Below are 20,378 nucleotides of genomic sequence, written 5' to 3'. Positions count from 1 at the left end.
AATTTGCAAACTTGGAGGGAAAAAAACACCCATGTACTGAAATGAACCTAAAACATTTATTTATTGCATATACTACATTCAATAGAATTAAAGTTTTTGAACTGATAGACAAATTGCATCCTTTGGGGACCAAGGGAAGTAGCCATCTGGAAATTATTGTCCTTAAGTTTTACATTGTGGAGTGAAAATATTCATTATGCTCATTGGCTGAGCAGCTGTTTCTCAGCTTTCAGAAACTTTGTCCCCTCCCATATAAACCATTCTGCACAGTATTCATGGTGTCTAGGAGCTTCTTTGTGAGAGGAGGCTCCTGGTCAGCAGCATCTCCCTCACATATTAGTGTTCAGAGGACAAATGGTCATGGATTGTTCCTTTGTCCCTTGCACTGGGTAACCAAGCAAAAAAAATGGGCCTGAGAGGCTCTGAAAAGTGTAGAGAAGGGGAAGAAAATAGGATAGTGCCTTTGAGAACATCATAGAACAGGAGCGTTTGAGAACCACAGTCCAAAAACACTCCCAGCTGGTGCACGGGCATCTTCACTTGCTGCACTGAAAATGGGAAGCAGATCAAAACATGAGAAGCATTTGCTTCCTGAGAGCAGCTGAGCAGGAATATGTCTTGAGGGGAGTAGTGGCTATTATTCCTCCTGTTCAGGGATTGCTTACAGACACCTACAGCCCACTCAGACTGTCCTTGTACCTTCACCTCCCAATAGCATCTGCCTGCTCTGAAGGCCTGAACAGCCATTACTGCATTGAAAGAAAATCTCTCAGCACTGTTGGGCAATCTCCACAAGATACCTCCATTGGTCACACTCTTCCGATCGTTGGAGATGACGAGATATGGATTGGCTGTTTCAGCATCCAGTGTGATGTCCACTGTAGAACAGAGAAGGGGTTAGGTGAAAGCAATAGTAAGACCCTACTTGTGTTCCAGGCATTGGGGAATCCGCAGAACAAGGAGAGATCTGTTTTCATAATCGTTTTTATTCCTTGGTTGAAATGGAAATGGAAAACTAAGAGCTCCAGGACCTACTCCTGTAGCAAGCTCCCTTAGGCTGTGGGTACAGGGCTAACCTAGGAGCCGGCTTTCTGGAGCTCTGTAACGATTGGAATAACGCCACCTGCTGGATACTAACTGTAGAAGAGTTCTGCCCATGAAGCGAAGGTCTTTGAGGGCAAGACCAGGAGTCTTTGGTATCAGGAAGTGAGGCAGACTAGTGGGAGGAGGAAGGAGGAGACGGAGGCGCTCTTCCTTTTGGACTCTGGCGGAGAGCGGAGCTAGAAATGTGCTCTCCCTTTAATAGATAGGAATCTAGGCCTTTCTTTCTCTTTACCAAATTCTTATTCTCCTTAATAAATGCTTAAAAGCCTAACTCTTGCTAAAGCTTATAATTTATTGGCGACCACTCATTAAATAGTTTAGACAGTTTAGCTAGAATTTTAGCCCTTAACAGATGGCTGACCACGAAGAGGAAAGCTGAACCTCACTTCTGATCTTTCGGTTGGGTAAGAAATTTCCCCTACCCTAACCCTTTAAATCTTGAGTACTGCTGAATTGCCTGGTGTTTTCCCTTTAAATTTTTTCAAATGGACCTTTCAAACTCCCTAATTACCCTATTTTTGAGTTTAGTCTGTTTAACCAGACAAATGGGAGATAAGATCATGTTAATGCTTTGTTTTTGTGGATTTTCTATTTTTCTTTTTATTTTTGTTAAAAGAGCCAGCAACTTACTCACACAAGGAAATATCTCTCCCTCTCCCAACCATGCTTTTTCAGAGAAACCTGAAGAGATTCCTGCAGTTTTTCCCAGTTCTAACACTAATTGTTGCTCTAATTTTGCATTCCTGGAGGCAATGACCCACCCTCTAGAAGCTTTTAATCCCGTAGTGCCTGGAGGCAAAGTGGGGGAAGAGGAATCCAGGCCTGAGTTCAAAATCAAGTCTGATTCAAATTGCCCTGGTCCCTCCCCTCCTCTCCAAACCCCACCCTCTACTCCTCCCATGGCCAAGCCCATTGCTTCCCCGGCCTGGGAAGTCCAGAGATTTGATGCGCATGCTCAACTTTCTCTAACTACATTTGCAGCTTCAGGCTCAGCCCTTCCCCAGCCTGGCTGTGCTTCTGAGACAACCTTAGAAAACCCTTTAAATTCCAGATATACTCGTTTTGTTCATAATTTTGCTAACCTGCTTTTGTCTTTAATTAGTAATCTTATAAAGCATTTGTATGGTGAAAAGACTGACAGACAATATAGAGGGGTTAAAGAAGAAAAACTTAAGCTGAATAAGAATGACAATCATCACCATAGTTCAAGACTCCGCTTCTTTTGCCATGGAAGGGTATATATTGTACAGAAATGTAGAAGTAAGCAGCAAGGTACTGATATGAGTATTGGGGATTTTAGATATCGGAATCAAGAGTGTTCTGAATTCACTCAGATTATTAATGTCAGTTCAGAGGTTACATAGGATTTCTATGCTATTACATATACATTTTGGAATTAATGGTATAGGCTTATTTTCATAGAGATTTTAATGCTTTTGAGATTGTGTCTTATACTTAGTTTCTAAAACAAGGAGAATATTTGTAAAAGCTTTTTATAGTCATGCGATCAAGTTTATATTTTGTAATACTCTTATTAATATTAAGTTCATATTCATTTAGATTTCCCTAGTTTGAATTTCATTGTCTTTTATTATTCCACATGTATTTTCTTCTATTCATTCATCTATCTAATTTTGAAACATGGTTTTGATTTCATAATACAATGTTAATTCTAGGAGTATTGTGCTCCCATATTCTGAGTTGTTTGTTTTTGTTATTTTTTTTCTCAACTGATTATTTGATCAAACTCTTTAAAGCATTTCCCTGGCAAATTGTTTGCCATGGCAAGTGTAAATTGATTCTAGAAGTATTATTTTTGATAAGCATATTCCAAAAAAAAAAAAAGAGGGGAACATTTGTAAAAGTTGTCTTTGAGATTGTGTTGTGCTTTAACTTTTATTTAAATATGTTCAGACTTTTCAAAAAAGTAATTGTATACTAAGTAAAAAAAAGGGGTATTATTTGAAATTGTTGCATAATTATATATTGTGTTCTGAGTCAAGATGTATTCACATTTTTTGCAATCATTTATTATCCTCAATTTTTAAATCCATATGAGACTTGGATTATGGGAACTTATCATTTAAGACATTAATTGCCTTTATTCTGAGTTATCAGATGCCAGTTGGCCAAGATGCCATCCAATCACAAGAGGAATACATGCAAGAGCAGACACTGAATTGTCACATGAGGGGAGACATGCATGAAGTCAAGGTATGGCCGAGGGAACGGCTTTTGACTAATGTTGAGGTTGGAGTCTCTTGGTTTAATATTTTATTTTATTTTTCCCCACAATATTGTACAGATGGCTGGAAGTATTCATCCCACCCATCTTATTCTACGCCTGGCTTCTATGCTCCCTCCTATATGCCTGATGCCATGGACATCTCAATCCCATGCATCTGATTAAGTCTGACTCAGTTTCCTCCAATATGTTCGGTGGCATGGACATATATTCCATCCATCTATTTTAAGCCTGGCATACTGTATGGGCAGTACATATTGCTCAAGTGTGGGAATGCTCATATCCCATCATTTCTCTGTTCTTTTATGGTAACCCCCATAATTATCTCAGGTGTCATGATAAATACAGTGTTGAATTTGGCCTTGACACCTGTTACCAATTATATTAGATTTTTAAATTTCTCATAATGGCATGAGGATAATTAGGCAGATGATGCAAAAAGTGATGAAACAAAGATAAAAATTATTTTGAAAAATTAATATCACAGCAATTGTCTTCTCAATTACCCTCCATAAGGGGGGGACTATAGTAATATTATATAATATATAATAGTAATATTATAATTTTAAAGAATGTTTCAATTTTTGTTTTATTATATGTTTCATGTGTAACAACTAAGATTCTGAATTCCCTTAGACATGTTTTTGAGAACTTTCATTGTTTGATTTGATTATTGACAAAGCTATTTTAAAGTTGTGTTAAGCTCAATTTTGTAGGAAATTTCCTGGCTGATTACCAGTATCCACACATCAACCCCTGAAAAGACTTCCATTCCACGACTACACCTAGAGGACATCTGAGAAAAGACTTTCAGAGACTTTAAATGAACAGTTTTGTTTTGTTTTTTTCTCTTTTCTTTTTCGGTTATAATATACACCATCTGTAATATGTACTCTCTGCAGAGGCCCTCCCTTTGCAAGACCAATGTCAAAGCGTCGGTTCATGAGGACAAAAAAAAAAATCGCCCCTCTGGACAAAACTTTCCTCTCTTCCTTTTCTATATTGTTGTTCACATATTATTAGTTAGCAATAGTTATTATATTCTTTTTACTGTTCCGTCAAGGAAACATTTTGTTTCTTGAGGAACAACAGGGGGGACTGTAACGATTGGAATAACGCCACCTGCTGGATACTAACTGTAGAAGAGTTCTGCCCATGAAGCGAAGGTCTTTGAGGGCAAGACCAGGAGTCTTTGGTATCAGGAAGTGAGGCAGACTAGTGGGAGGAGGAAGGAGGAGACGGAGGCGCTCTTCCTTTTGGACTCTGGCGGAGAGCGGAGCTAGAAATGTGCTCTCCCTTTAATAGATAGGAATCTAGGCCTTTCTTTCTCTTTACCAAATTCTTATTCTCCTTAATAAATGCTTAAAAGCCTAACTCTTGCTAAAGCTTATAATTTATTGGCGACCACTCATTAAATAGTTTAGACAGTTTAGCTAGAATTTTAGCCCTTAACAGCTCTCAATGACCTAACGCACAGGCTTCCCTTCTACATTCTCAGATGAGGCATTGCCCTGTGACCAACGGAATTCCAATGGGATTCTTGTTCAAGGATCTTACCTTGGAATTTGTGCAGTATTTCCCTCATCCCAGTCATGCTACACTGCCGCAGCTGCGGGATGACCCCAACAGGCTCAGGCCTGTGGAGCAGCAGTGATACGCTCCTGAACAAAAAGATGGGCTTGGTTAGAGAACTTCACTGTACCAGGCTGACCTGTGCCACCCATAGGACCCGAGGTTTGGGCACACATATCAGGCTCCACAGGGGTCCTAGTATTTATTATCCTCCTTCCTCGGGATACACAATCCTCTCCCTACCCCAGCCCACAAACTCCTCACCTGGAGACTAAATGGAAACTTACCTGCTCAAAATGTCTTTCACATCCTGGGGGAAGAAGCGAATGGGTTAGTAGGGCTCAGAAATCACTTCCCTGGGCACCACTGTTCCAAGAAATCTCGGAATTCAAATTCTCTTCAGTCTCCTCCCCATTCTGAAGGTGAAGGCCAGGACATTCTATTTTAGTGAATCACAAGTGTTAGAAGAACCCAAACCTGGGACATGAAATCTCTCAGGTTGAGTGGGCAGGATCTGCCTTTTTGGGGTGACAGCCAGGGAGGGATCCCAGCAAGACCTGTGCAAGGTCTCAGTGCTTGAACACAGAAGTAACCTTCTAGGCCCCTGATTCTTGGGGGGGCAGCCCAGTACACCTTCCTCTGATGAGGCCTCCACACCTCTCACCTGCTTTAGCTCAGCATCTGGTTTCTGGCACGTTTCCTTCGGTTCTGTGATCACAGCCTTTAGCCTTTCACTCTGTTCAGCCATTTGGATCATGGCCTTTCTGACATTTTGGTAACTCTGGATTTTGTCCTTTTCCAGCTCCTCTAGGTGTCCTTGCTCTTCCTCTTGCAAATATCTGTGCATTCTCTTATATTCAAATCTGATCATCTCTTCCCAGTCACTAATATGCCTCTGAAAGGATACAAGAAATCTAAGAAATGCCTTCAGGCTGCTAGCTCAGATCTTGATGAACTCTTATTTTCTTTGGCTGGTTATTAGGCCCTCAACCTGCCCTGCCCTGACATCCTATATATCCCCTCATTTCCACAACTGTGCTTTCAAAATTCAGCAAGACTAAATTGCTATTCTCCAAGCAGTCTATTGAACAGGATTACTTGCTGACAAATTGTTTAGTCCCTGCCAGAACCATCAAAACAGTAAGCTTTCCTGTCTCAGGGAGTAATTTTCTCTCTTTCAAGATGATGTGCTACAAAGGAATATCCCTTCATCAGAAAGTCTTCCCTCAGTCACCACAACTCAATGTGGGAGTCTTTGATCCTAGCCCCAACACATCTTACCTACTTTCTGAAACATCAACATTTGCAATTAATTACAAGGGCATTATAGATTGTCTTCTGTGTCTAGATCCAGGGGATTTGTTTTGTGAATGGCTTTCAATAAATAGCCCCTGTTATTAAAAAAAAACTTAAAAAGACAGCCCTGACTGCCAGTTAGCTATAGGACTCTTACAGGAGGAAGAGCCTGAACACTTACCAAATAATTCATTTTTTTTTTCTGCTTTTCCTTGGAAATAAATAGTAAAGTTTTTTCTAGTTTCTATGAGAAACAACACTGGCACTTCCAGAGTGTCTCCTGTAAAGAAACATCTACAATGTCACAGACACATCCGTTGAATCCAAACTTTTTATAATACAATCATTGGTTATTGGATTATTGGGTCTTAATGTATTTGTGAAATGGTGCGTGCGTGTGTGTGTGTGTGTGTGTGTGTGTATCTGTGTCTGAGTGAGAAAGGGAATGAGGTAAAATTAAGATAAAAGGGTGGGTTGGAGCCGAACGTGAGGGGAAAGGAAACACGTCTGCCCAATTTTTGTTAAGTGAATTTAGGCTTCTCCAACAGACAGGTTCTATTCCAAACAAGAGAGCTGACAGTCCTGTTAATGCTTGGCACTAATGTGACTCCTTCTATAGGTTTGTGCCCAATATGGAGTGACCTATTTTAAGGTCATTGCACTTCCTAAGAGTAGAATGGACTGCCTCAGGATTAGTAATTCTTCAATTACTTTTCAAGTAGACATTGGATGCTTGACCAATTTATGAGTATTTGGGGGGAAGTTTTCCTATAGAAACATAGATTAGACAAAGTTTAGATGGCTTGTGAGATCTTTTATAACTGAAATTCTATGCTTCAGTCATCGTGGCCTAAATTCTTGCAGCACAGAGGCTTGCTTGCATTCTCCTTACCCTGCAGGCTTTCTCTGTCTCTTCTAACCCAGAAGATGAGCGAGTCCTCTGCTCCTCTGTCTCAGAACCCATCTCAGATATGGATAGTGGAATCTGTTCTTCCTTACAGACCAGATTCTTGGATTCCTGATTTCCCTCACAGTTGTCTTGTTTTTCAGGGTTCTGTAGGTGGCAGTGTCTGAACTCCTTAGCTAGTTTACTCAGATGGGCATTGACTGGAAAGTCTCTGTTCTGGGAGACTTGTTGGCATACAGGGCAAGAGAAGGGAGTAGAGGCTTCCTTCCAGTGACTGAGGAGACAATGTTGGCAAAAACAGTGGCTACAGTCAATGGTGATGGGGTCCTTGAAATAATCCTTACAGATGGGACACAGGAGCTCCTTCTGGATTTTGGTAAATATTTCCTTAGCTTCCATTTTCCTGAGGAGAGAGGATGGGAATGGTGACAGTCAAGGCCTAGGGCAAGAAGGCTTTTTTATTTCATAACCTTTTTCCTCAGCATCTGTCATCTTTTTTTTTTTTTTTTTGTGAGGCAACTGGGGTTAAGTGACTTGCCCAGGGTCACACAGCTAGTAAGTGTTAAGTGTCTGAGGCCAGATTTGAACTCAAGTCCTTCTGAATCCAGGGCCAGTGCTCTATCCACTGCACCACCTAGCTGCCCCAGCATCTGTCATCTTTAACCTCTCACTTGGTCTTCATCACACATAGGTAAGTAGAAGGAAGTCAGACTATATGATGAAAATGACATTTAAACTGTGGCCCATAACTAGACTTAGACATAACACCTTGTTTGACTTGATTATTTACCTCTTTCCCATCCAACATACCCTAAACTAAATCTTTTAATTTGTCTAACAGTTCCATTGATCCAATATTTTTAAATGTTATGGTAGAACTCCATTTCATTGAGCCTATTTTGTCTGCTGTATTGTCTGTATCCACACAGAGGTACATACAAGGTCCTTATAGTTGGCAGACATTGAAGATTACTAGGTCTTGAACTACTCTGTCTGGGGATTTCATAGCTGTTGTTCTCTCCCATCAAAAGACAGGAGACAATTGTCCCCAATAATTTAATTCATCCAACATTCATTAAGAGCCTTCTGGGGTGGGGGGAGGGCAGGGGAATTGAGATAAGATGGTAAAGAAAAGGCAGAAACTTGCCTGAGCTCTCCCAAATTATCATTCAAACAGCATTCATATAACACCTAAAAATGAATTCTGAGGCAGCAGAACCTACAAAAAGGTAGCATGAAGCAATTTTCCAGTCCCAAGATAACTTATAAGGTTGCTAATAAAGGTCTGTCACACTGGGGTAAGGGTGGAGAGTAGTTCAGCTGAGAGCTCTGGAAGCTGCCATTGCTGCTGATTCAGTTAAAAAATAAGTACATGTACACACACACACACATACATACATAAGACATAAGAAATAAATATATATTATATATATACACAAACATACTTATATATAAGAAATAAGTATATATAATATATGCTTACATATATAAGTATATAAATATAATATAAATTTAAGAAACAAGTAAAATTAAGAAAGTATAAGAAATAAAGCAAACAACAAAAAAGTACCTGAACATAAAAAGTCATTTTGGTGACAGGGAAGATCAAAACACAAACACAGAAGAAGATAAAGTAAAAAAACTGCTACATCCAAAGCCTCACAGAAAAATGAGATGGGTTTCAGACCCAAAAAAGAATTCCTAGAAAAGCTTCAAAAGGATTTAAAAAAAAATCAAATAGCAAAGGCTGAGGAAAAATTGTGAAAATAAGTGAGAATGAAGAAAAAAGCAAATCATGAAAAAATAGTCAGCAGCTTTACAAAGGTGGCACAAAAAATATTGAAGAAAATAACACCTTAAAAAAACAGAATAGGGGAAGCTAGGTGGCGCAGTTGTTAGAGCACCAGCCCTGGAGTCAGGAGTACTTGAGTTCAAATGCAGCCTCAGACACTTAACACTTACTAGCTGTGTGACCCTGGGCAAGTCACTTAACCCCAACTGCCTCACTAAAAAACCAACCAAACAAACAAAAAACCCAGAATGGGTCAAATGATAAAAGAGGCAAAAAAATCCACTGAAGAGGAGAACTAATTAAAAAGCAGAATTGATCAAATGGATAAGGAGATACTGAACAAGATAATTCCTTAAAAATTAGAATTGGGCAAGTGAAAACTAATGACTATGAGACACCAAGAAACAAAATAAAAAAAAAATTTAAAAGGAAGAAAATATGTAATATCTTACTGGAAAAACAACTGACCTAAAAGAAAAAAATCCAGAAAAGATAATTTAATAATTATTGGATCATTTGAAAGTCATAATAAAAAAAAGTCTAGACATCATCTTTCAAGAAATTATCAAGGAAAACTGCCCTGAAATTCTAAAACGAGAGGGGAAAATAGAGATGGAAAGAATCCATTAATCACCTCCTGAAAAAGATCACAAAATGAAAACTCTCAGGAATATTATAGCAAAATTCCAGAGATCTCAGATCATACAGAAAATATTAGAAGCAGATGGCAAGAAACAATTTGAATACTGAGGATCCATAGAGAATAAAACACAAGATTCAGCAGTTTCTATATTAAAAGATCAGAGGGCTTGGAATATGATGTTCCAGAGGGTAAAGGAGCTATGATTACAAACAAGATTCACCTATCCAGCAAAACTGAGTATAATCTTTCAGGGGAAAAATGGTTATTTAATGAAGTAGAGGCCTTTCGAACATTCCTGGTGAAAAGGCCAGAGCTGAATAGAAAATTTGACTTAAAAATAAAAGACTCAAGAGAAGCATAAAAAGGTAAACAGCAAAGAGAAATCATAAGGGATTCAATAATGTTTAACTGTTTATATTCCTACAGAGGAAGATGAAGCTTATAACTCCTAAGAACTTTATTAGGTCAAATCAAAGGAGTGTAGATGAACATTAGGCATGGGTATAAGTTAAATATGATTGGATGATATCTAAAAAAGTAAAATTAAGGGGTGAGAAAGAGAAATGCACTGGGAGGAGGAAAGGAGAGGTAGAATGGGGTAAATTATCTTACATAAAAGAGGCATGAAAGAACTTTTAAAGTGGAGGGGAAGATGAGGAAGGGAGCACAAACCTTACTCTTATAGGAAAGAGGGAATAACATAACACTTGGGTATAGAAATCTGTCTTACCTTACAGGAAAGTAAGAGTTGAAGGGGATAAGAGAAAGGGATGGGTAATAGAAGGGAGAGAAGACTGGGGGAGGCAAAACACTTTTAAGGGTGGATAGGGTGAAAAGAGAGAGAATTCTATTTCCTCTGAATTTCATCTCTGAAAAATAAGAATTGATGCTGGACCCATAAGATATACCCTCCCTTCTGTTAGAAAAGACTCTCCCAATTTCTCCTCTTAACTGTCCCTTTAGTGGGTCCCAAGCAAATGCTTTCTAGGTCTGGAAGACCTTGTGCTATACCCTTTAGGTGTAACACATAAGTCATTTTCTCTGGAGAGAATTTTTGGAAGCTAGAGAGGAATAGGCTACATTGTGCAAATTATTCATATCAGGAAACCGGAACCTCATCATAAATGAATTCTCCTATTAATACGACCTATCCAAATCTCTGAAGATACCTAGATCCAGAGGTGGGACATCTTCTAAGCCAGCTTAGTCTATCCTCAGCACAGCCTCCAAAAAAGGAAATCAATCAGAAGTGTTGGTAGTGCAGTTCCCCTATTTGGAGGGAAGCATTGGGCATCATTTCATTGTAACTCTACCTTTCCCCCTTTGCTCTCTGGCTAACTAATTACCTTGAAATTCAGAAAACTAAAGGGACATCCCCAAAGGGAACACCTACCTTGAAGATTTCAATCTAAGATACTTCCCTCAAGAGCTCAGTCTCTGCATTTCAGCTTCCCAATTCAGGAATACCTGACTGTGACTTCAGGCTAAGCTTTTTAGGTAGTAGTAACCATCTCATAGTCCCTCCCAGTGCAAGGCCTAAATTGGCTAGATTTTGAACAAAGTGTGAATTTTCTGGATTCCTAGGCCTCCACATATCACCTCCAGGCCATGACTTTTGCTCTCAAACTGCCTGTACTTCACATTCTCTTTATTGTACTAGCAGGGGCCATCGAGTTCACACCTGAGGCAATGAACCTGAGTTCACACCACAGCTGAACCTGTCCTTGGGTAGAGGCTTTAGAAGGGCCTTCCCTCAGATGTCAGCTGGTCCACTCAGTACCTACCAGAGAATTACCTCTACCGCATGTCCAGTAAGTTTTTTAGGCAGTCTTATTTTTCCTCATTTCTTCTTTCAGAAGAAATCAAGGAAAGCATTTAAGGTAGGAAACCATGCTGAATTGGTTCACTATTTATTTATGTTATCTAACATTAACTACAGGCAGCTGGTCATCCTTTACTTCTGGGTAATGATTCTCTTTCCCACTCAGTGTATTGTGGACCTATCTTCTCCTGAATCCCACGGCAGCCCTTCCCCACCTTATCCCCAGGGGTCCTTGGATGTTTTACCCCTAAATTGAAGTTTTTTCTGCTTCTCAATTCATCGTCTCTAACCCCCATTTTCCTCTATTCCTCCCTGGATAGTTCATCTTTTGCTCCAGTTCTCCAGGGAGTAAGTTAGTGTCAGAACAGATGGCAATAGATATAGTTAGTATTCTAGAGGGTGTAGTGGTAGGTAGGGTGGTTGGTGAGAATGATGTGGGCTGAATTTAGGGTGGTCAAATTGATCATGAGGCATTCCAAAAGAATTACAAGACTCAGTGACTCAGTTTCCCAAGTTTTTTTGAAAGACTTGACCACAGGGAGAGAACCAAAAGAAATATAGAAAAGTATCTCTCAAATAAGGAAAGATAGAAAGTTATATTTATGGTATGGATAAATTGATTATCAGTCTCATTATAATAATCTCCACTTTAGGGAGGTACAAAGAGTGGCTGTGACTCCCGGAGGGGTAACCTGATTGTTTTATGAAAGGGAGGACACTTTAAGCTAGTTGGGTCAGTCCAGCAGCAAGTTGCCTTTGTGGCTAATTTCCCCCAGTTGATCTCATGTTGATCTTAACGTGGCTCATCTTTGGAGGTCAGGGGATTCATTGGCAGAAGAGGTACAGAGAGAATGAGTGAAAATGCATTCCTGCCTCCAGGTAGTTAGTAGACAAATACCAAGCAAGAAAGGGGGCTTGGCAGAGCAGCCAGCACTGGGAGTAGATGGCTGAATGGAAAGGAAGGGCACAAACTCCCATCATCCCATATCCACATGTAAGGGACTGTCCTGTCATCCTGTGAAATGCAGCTCTGAATGGGATCCACATAATTTTCATGTGAGCATCCTGGAGCTTCTCTCATCCCTTTATTCATATTCCCTTCTAATTCTCCCAGCCCAGTTCCTGGTTCCCAGACATTCCCATGATACCACTCTCTCATATTGCAACTTTCTTCAGTAACTGCTCCGCCTTGAATCTCCAAACATCCTTTGGACCTTCTCAAAATCTTCCAGGCAAGGGATGCCCTCTGGGACCTCTATTTTGTGGAGGGACCCAGGAGAACCCTCATTTCCCTTCTGTTCCTAATTCTCCCAGATTTCCAACCCCACTTCTTCATTTTTCTGCTTTTTCTGTTATCTTCCCCCACTAGAATATAAGATTCTTCAGCGAAGATACTATCTGTTTTTATTTGTTTGAATCTGTATCCCTAGTGCTTAGCACAGTGCCTCACAAATAGTAAATACTTAATAGTCTTCCTTCCTTCCTTCCTTCCTTCCTTCCTTCCTTCCTTCCTTCCTTCCTTCCTTCCTTCCTTCCTTCCTTCCTTCCTTCCTTCCTTCCTTCCTTCCTTCCTTCCTTCCTTCCTTCCTTCCTTCCTCCCTCCCTCCTTCCCTCCCTTCCTTCCTTCCTTCCTTCCTTCCTTCCTTCCTTCCTTCCTTCCTTCCTTCCTTCCTTCCTTCCTTCCTTCCTTCCTTCCTTCCTTCCTTCCTCCCTTCCTCCCTTCCCCCTCTCCCCCTTCCCCCTCTCCCCCTTCCCCCCTTCTTCCCTTCCCCCCTTCTTCCCTTCCTCCCTTCCTCCCTTCCTCCCTTCCTCCCTTCCTCCCTTCCTCCCTTCCTCCCTTCCTTCCTCTCATTAAATTGAGATGAATGAAAAACTGGAGAGACAGAGTTTCTGGGTAATTAACAACAATCAATAAATTGATGGTCAGTGGCTTCAGTAACCAAAGACAAAACCATGGACTCACTGAATGCTCTTTGTTCAAGCAGTGTAAGGAGGAGGGTGGCTGGGCAGGGAGGGGCACTATATTGAGAAGATGGTGGTGATAATGCTGATTGAGGATAATCCTCCTAATTGGACACCTATAAAGTACTAGAATATAAACAGCGGCCCGCTCCCCAAAATGACAATATGGGTAACAAAATAGATATCATTTTCCATATTTAGAGATCATGTTATTGCCAAAGCTATTCTGTTACATTGCCAAAACTCAGCAAACATGCCTTGGTGGTGATAATACAAACGCATCAAATGAGCTTCCTTTGCCCCCAGTGATACCATCTCCCCACCCCCAACCCACGGCCAGCTTTGCCTCCTGCTCCTCTAGAATGCTCGGGGAACTGCAGTGCCTCTTTCCCTTGTCCCGGGCCAAATTATCCGGTTTCCCTCCTAGTACCTTCCTCTACACCCTAAGGTAAAATGGCTCCACAACAGGTCAGGCAGGACAGAGTCAGTGAGGGAAAGGGGATTGGAAATTATGTGTAAATGCTCAACAAAAGTCTTATTATTCTCAGAGTATTTCTCCCAGCACAATCCCAGCACACTGAACCCAGCCGTACAATTTGCTATTGTCCTGGCAACCTTGTCCTACTTTCCCCCCTCTCCAAATAGAAGCGTTTTCATCTGAACCCTTCTGCATGGTATATAAGGGAGCTACGGGAGGAGGAGGGGGAAGGTCCCTTGCCAAAGCCCTCTTTTGTGGTCTCTGGCATGTATGTGCTTAACTGATCTGTTCTGAAGTCTTTGCCCTCCCTGGCTAGAGCTCTTCCTGCTTGCTCTTGGACCATCTCTGTCCTGGAGATGTGTTTGCGTAGTTGATTTGCTTCCCCGCTCTCCTTTCCTCAAGCCACTTGCACTATAGCTGTGTCCCTGCACTGGTCATCCTGGACCTGCTCCAGTTCCTGCTAAACATCAGCCCCTCAGGCTCTGAAGTCCTCATTTAGAAAGTCCCCTATCTACCAGGCTGCCATTATCTTACTCAAGGTCCTTCCATGGAGGAACATTTTTATTGTTATTCAGGGCTAAAGGAAGGGGACTAAGGTGAACATGCTTAACAACTGGCTCTCCTAACACACCTTTAAGAATAATCTGCATCATTAACAATTTTCCATCATTTTCTTAAGTGGAGACAATCAACAAAACAATAAATCAAACCTTGATTTATAGCATTTGCTATTTCTGAAGCGTAACCTCTCATGTTGAATATTTAACAACCAGCTTCTGACCCCCTCCGACCCCCAGGCAGTAATAACTGGCTCCAACACACCAGTGCTAGATAGCAGGGTACTTAGCCTACTATCTTCCCCAGTAACCAGAACCCCCTTTTCCACTTAAACAAGAAGTGGTACTATGATGGTGTCACATTCAGTTAGAGCCACGTACAGGAATTTTTATAGGATAATAAGAATGGAGAACCAGCATTGGTGTTGTGTATAAAGAAGTGATCTTAGAGTCAAGTAAGACCTAGGTTCAGATATCCTTTGACACATTCAATTGAATGACCTCTCAGCGCCTGGGGCAACTCTCTAAGACTTTAAATTTGACTTGGAGGTGCTGATTTGAATTGGTACTGTGTGTTTCCTCACTGACATCCCTAGAGCAATGAAATAACAGATCTCATCCTCCCCATTCCCAACACCACCACCACCACCACCACCCCCCCCAAAGAAAGAAAGAAAGAAAGAAAGAAAGAAAGAAAGAAAGAAAGAAAGAAAGGGAGAGGCTATATGGGCAGAGAGAAGAGTGTTTGGCTTGGGATCCTGAAAACCTGTGTCTAGACCTTGCAGCAACTTAGAATTACTCATGGTACTGCTACTACTACTACCACCACCACTACCACTAATGATAGTTAGCATTTAATATAGCATTTTAAGGTTTGAAAAGCACTTTACATATGTTAACTCATTTGATGATATTTACTAAAATCTGTATAGGTTGCATGTATGTAGCTGGAGGTATTCCCTTGAGAATAAATAAGAAATCATATTTAAATAAGTTTATTGATATCTTTTGTTTTTGTCATCTACATTTTGTTTAAATCACCTACGTTTCCCACTTTATCTCTCCCCCTTCCCTTTCCAATAACTCACATTTCTATAGTACTTAATGATTTATAAATAATTTTGCTTACAACAACTCTGGTGGTGAAGTATACAAAGATTATGGAAGGGACCTTAGAGAAATCTAGTCCAACCCCCTCATTTCACAAGGTCCAAGGCCACACAGCTAGCAGGTAGCACAATTGGGATTTAAACTCATGTCTTCTCACTCCAAGTACAGTGGGCACATTACATTACAACTATGTTCTTCCTCAAACTACTATAGGGTCCTGGAAATGCTTATAAGGCCTGTAGAAATATAAATAACTGGAGGTGTCCTTAAATAAACATCCTTAAATAAGGTAGTGCCCCTCCCGAATCCCTCACTTGGTTACAGCTCTGCTCTTGTGTAAGGCTTGGCATCTCTAGATGAAAAACTTTCACTGGCAACACAATTGGTATTTCATTGATAGCAAAACTTCTGGCTAGTCTTGGCATGTGAAAGGGAGATGTGACAAAACATACTTGAGGGAAAAGTAGAATATGATGATGCATGGGATTGTGGTCATCATGCTGCACTTGGAGTACTTGGGTCCCTGAATTACTTATCCTTCTGCGCTTCAATTTCCATTTTTGTAAAATGGGAATATCAACACTGCTTACCTCAGAGGGGTATTGTAGTGCTTAAACAAACAAATAAATGTAAAAACATTCTGTAAGCAGAACCACACTAGAATTACATGTCTGCTCCCTTAAATATTGTTAGTCTAGGGATATGAATAGTTTCAATCTCATTTTTGATTACTTTATTTCTCATGGGGGGTGGGGGGGGAAGGGATCCCAAGCTCCCCATCCAAGGCTTTCCCACCTAATACTAGTTTCATAATGAGCACACATAGCATACTCTTCTGGGCCTTGGTTTTCTTGTCTGCAGAACACTGTTGTAATGAGGACCCACGAGGCATAAACTATTACTCAGAAATGAGATGTAACAGATTCCCAGATTAGGGAAATAACAGCCCCTCCACAAGCAGTACCCTGGCCAGATCACATCTGAAGAATCTAGTTCAGCTCCAGGCACCACATTTTAGGAAAGACACAGAGTCTGGGGATTATCCAGAGAAGGGTAATTAGGAGAGTGAAAGATCTCATGATCATTTGATTGACTGAAGGATGTTTATGTAGCATAAAGAAGACTTGAGAGTCGATCTTGAAAGCTGTCTTCACATATTTGAAGGTGATTTACTTGGAAGAGAAATTAAATTAGCTCTTCTTGGTCCCAGAGGACAGAACAGAGAGTGGCAAATAGAAGTGGCAGAGATATAGACTCAGTATTAGGTAAGAAATCGTAACAATCAGAATTGTCCATTAGTGGAATGGGCTGCTTCAATAAATCAACTAATCTACAAACATTATTAAGAACATAGGCATCCAATATGTCTCAGGCTCTGTGCTAGGCCCTGGAGATACGGAAAAAAAAAAGTTAAATCGACATTGTCCTGATATTCAGGGATCCACCACTTGGACTAGATACGGTGTGAGGCTCTGAGATTCTGTGATTCTGTACTCTACAAAAATGTGGAAGTGACCTTGACCTAATTCATATTGGACAGGGCTGGTTACTAGCAAATAAAGCAGTACCTATAGGGTGAGTTCTGACCTCTGTTGTGAGTACAGCTGGTCTTATCCGATGTCTCTCAGGTATAGTCCCTTCTTCCTCCTTTCTTCCCACCCCTGCAAAATGACATTGAGAAAAAATAAGTAGACAGCAGAGTAATTCTCAAATTCTCAAAGCTATGCTATATCCTCAGAGGCCTAGATTCACACCTGAGCTCTGCTACTTGCTAGCTGTGGGATGTGGGGTAAGTCACTTAGCTGCTCGGAGGCTTCGTTTCCTTGTCTGCTGACACTGATGTAATGACAAGACCCATGTGTAGAGGGCCTACAGGTTGTGAGGGCTATACTGTGGGGGTTTCATTGTGTGTCTCAAAGGGAGGTAGAGCAGAGATCCTTAGCCTCTTCTCCCCCTACTCTTCTCCAAGAGAGATTTTAAGAGGAGGGAAATTAGGAAGTTGAGGCTGGAGGCCACAAAACTGCTCTCCTCACAGATATGGGGTACTAGACTAAAATTATAACTATCTGCTCCCTTAAATATTGTTAGTCTAGGGATATGAATGGGTTCAATCTCATTTCTGATCACTTTATTTCTCATTATTGGGGGAAAGGGGGTCCATGTCTAAGGTCTGACCCCTTTTCCACCTCATAGTAGTTCCACAATGAACATGCACAGCAAATAGCAAAGAAAACCATTTATCCAAATCATAGCAAAACAAATCGGGGCATCTAGGTGGCGCAGTGGATAGAGCACCGGCCCTGGAGTCAGGAGTACCTGAGTTCAAATCCGGCCTCAGACACTTAACACTTACTAGCTGTGTGACCCTGGGCAAGTCACTTAACCCCAATTGCCTCACTAAAAAAAAAAAAATACAGGTACTGGGCAATCGGCCCCTGCTAGGCTCCAGATCCCCTGCAGCCCCAACATGGCAACAGGGCTGCTCAAATTTTAGGATGTGCTTAGGCATACCTTGCACGTCCTCCGTGCATGCATATGTCTACCTCTGCAACATCTTTCACATCCAACCCTTTCCTTCAATTCACATGGTCACTAATGGTGAAGGCTCTCATTACCTCTTACCTGGAATATTGGTGCCCAGTTATACACCACTACAAAAGAGTTGCTATACATATTTTTGTATATGTATATGTATATGTAGCACCCCTTCCGACTCCCTGTCTCAAGTCTCTACCATCTTCAAGCCACCCTCCACACAGCTGCCAAAGTGATATTCCTAAAGCATAGGTCTGACCACGTCATTCTACTCTTCAACAAACTTCAATAAGCTCTCTGTTTCTTTTACTCTAGGATCAAATGCGGGGCAGCTAGGTGGCGCAGTGGATAGAGCACCAGCCCTGGAGTCAGGAGGACCTGAGTTCAAATCTGGCATCAGACACTTAACACTTATTAGCTGTGTAACCCTGGGCAAGTCACTTAACCCCAATTGCCTCACTAAAAAAAAAAAAAGGATCAAATACAAACTGCTCTGGCATTTGCAATATAGCTTTAACTTACTTTCCCAATCTTAGTATGAGATACCTTTCCTTCATGCACTCTATATTCCATCTAAGGGACTACTTACTGTTTCCTCTGCATGATATTCCATTTCTTCTTCGTGTTTCAAAGGTTCTTCGCCATGTACAGAATGTTCTCCATCCCAACTGTAGCCTCTAGGAAACCTGAGCTCTCTCTGAGGTATGACTTTAGTGCCAAGTCCTACGGGAGGTTTTTCCTGATATCTCCAGCTGCTAGTGCCTCCCACATGGCCAAATTATGTAACTATAGAAATGTATATTACATATATACATTTTGTTTAATTAAAATTTTATTTTTTCAATTATCCAACATTTTTTTCTTTCTCCCTCCCACCATATCACAGAGGAAAAACTAAAACCAAAACAAAGACCTTTTAACAAATATGAAGAGATTTTATGAATAGCCTATTCATGTAAGGATAGCATATTATGAATAGCATAGAGTGACAAATGTGAATAGTTTTTATGAATAGTTAAGTAAAACGAAATTTCTATATTATCCACCTCCAAAATATACATCTTATTCTACATATTTAGACCATCACCTCTCTATCAGGAGGTGGGTGGTATACTTTATCATCAGTTGTAGAATAATGGTTGATCATTGCATGGACAAGCATTCTTTAGCTTTTCAAAGCTGTTCTTTCTATAGTGTTATTGTTATAGCATAAATTGTTCTCTTGGTTCTTCTTCTTTAATTTTCTGTCAGTTCACATGAAACTTTCCAAGTTTCTCTGAGGCTGTTTCATAATTCTTTTTGGCACAATAGTATTATTCCATTATCCTCACATACGAAAATTGCTCAGTCATCCTCCTCAGTGCCCAGTTATACACCACTACAAAAGAGCTGCTATACATATTTTTGTATATGTAGCACCCTTTCCTCGTTCTTTGATTTCTTTAGTGTATAAGGTCTAGTGATGCTTTTGCTAGGAGGTCATCTTCCTTGGTTACTTTTTGGGCACAGTTCTAGATTGCTTTTGCAAATAGCTGGACCAATTCACAGCTCCAGAAACAGTGCATTAATATACATGCCTGCAGCTATAGCAGTGTTCATCATTTCTCTTTTTTATGTATATTCTGTACAATGGAGAGAGCATTGGCACTGGACTGAGAGAATTTCAGTTTGGATCCTCCAGATACCATCTGGGCAAATCAGTTAATCTCTCTAAGCCTTAGTTTCTTTAATTATAGAATGTATGTATATATATATATATATAGTATACACACACACACACACACATTAGAGGTCTCAAAGACCATCTAGTCTACCTGACTCATTCCAAACTGAAGTTCAAGCTAATACCACAGTGTTTTTTTTTTTAATAAACATACTATTCCTTTGAAATACACATTTCAGAGGCAGCTAGGTAGTGCAGTGGATAAAGCACCGGCCCTGGATTCAGAAGGACCTGAGTTCAAATCTGGCCTCAAAGACTTGACACTAGCTGTGTGACCCTGGCCAAATCACTTAACCCTCATTGCCCCACGAAAGAAAGAAAGAAAGAAAGAAAGAAAGAAAGAAAGAAAGAAAGAAAGAAAGAAAGAAAGAAAGAAAGAAAGAAAGAAAGAAAGAAAGAAAGAAAAAACAAATACACATTTCAGGGTATAAATTGAGAGGTCTGTACTGATGTAGCAAAACATCTTGCTGAATTTAAATTCTTCTCCATTTGTTAATCTTATCAACTTTGTGTTTTGTGTGAAGTATATTTTCATATAAAAAAGATTAAACAAAAATCCCAAACAAAACAACAACAACAACAAAAATGGGATCCAATCAACTTGTTTGAGTTTTCCTTGATTTCTCTTGACA

The 20,378-nt window shown here is 40.4% G+C and overlaps 1 protein-coding gene across 1 annotated transcript; it reads right to left on the bottom strand.

The window, feature by feature from the left end:
- Window positions 1–336: 336 nt before the first annotated feature.
- Window positions 337–7,523, bottom strand: LOC122749752 (probable E3 ubiquitin-protein ligase TRIML1). Its single transcript, XM_043996257.1, has 5 exons — window positions 7,110–7,523; window positions 5,586–5,816; window positions 5,209–5,231; window positions 4,907–5,010; window positions 337–878 (listed from the first exon to the last, which is right to left on the bottom strand). Exons 1-5 carry the CDS (start codon window positions 7,521–7,523, stop codon window positions 337–339), a joined length of 1,314 nt encoding a protein of 437 aa, XP_043852192.1.
- Window positions 7,524–20,378: the final 12,855 nt, after the last annotated feature.

Source organism: Dromiciops gliroides, chromosome 1, assembly GCF_019393635.1.
Source record: "Dromiciops gliroides isolate mDroGli1 chromosome 1, mDroGli1.pri, whole genome shotgun sequence".
NCBI classification, from domain to species: Eukaryota; Metazoa; Chordata; class Mammalia; order Microbiotheria; family Microbiotheriidae; genus Dromiciops; species Dromiciops gliroides.
Note: the sequence above shows the minus strand (reverse complement) of the source record. Positions and strands in the feature narration are given on the sequence as shown.

Excerpts from the sequence above, each read along its gene's own strand:
- LOC122749752 (XM_043996257.1), bottom strand. The coding sequence starts at position 7,523 with ATGGAAGCTAAGGAAATATTTACCAAAATCCAGAAGGAGCTCCTGTGT. Across the intron at positions 5,011-5,208 it reads GTGAAAGACATTTTGAGCAG|GAGCGTATCACTGCTGCTCC; the intron begins GTAAGTTTCCAT and ends CTTTTTGTTCAG. Across the intron at positions 879-4,906 it reads AATACTGCACAAATTCCAAG|TGGACATCACACTGGATGCT; the intron begins GTAAGATCCTTG and ends TCTGTTCTACAG.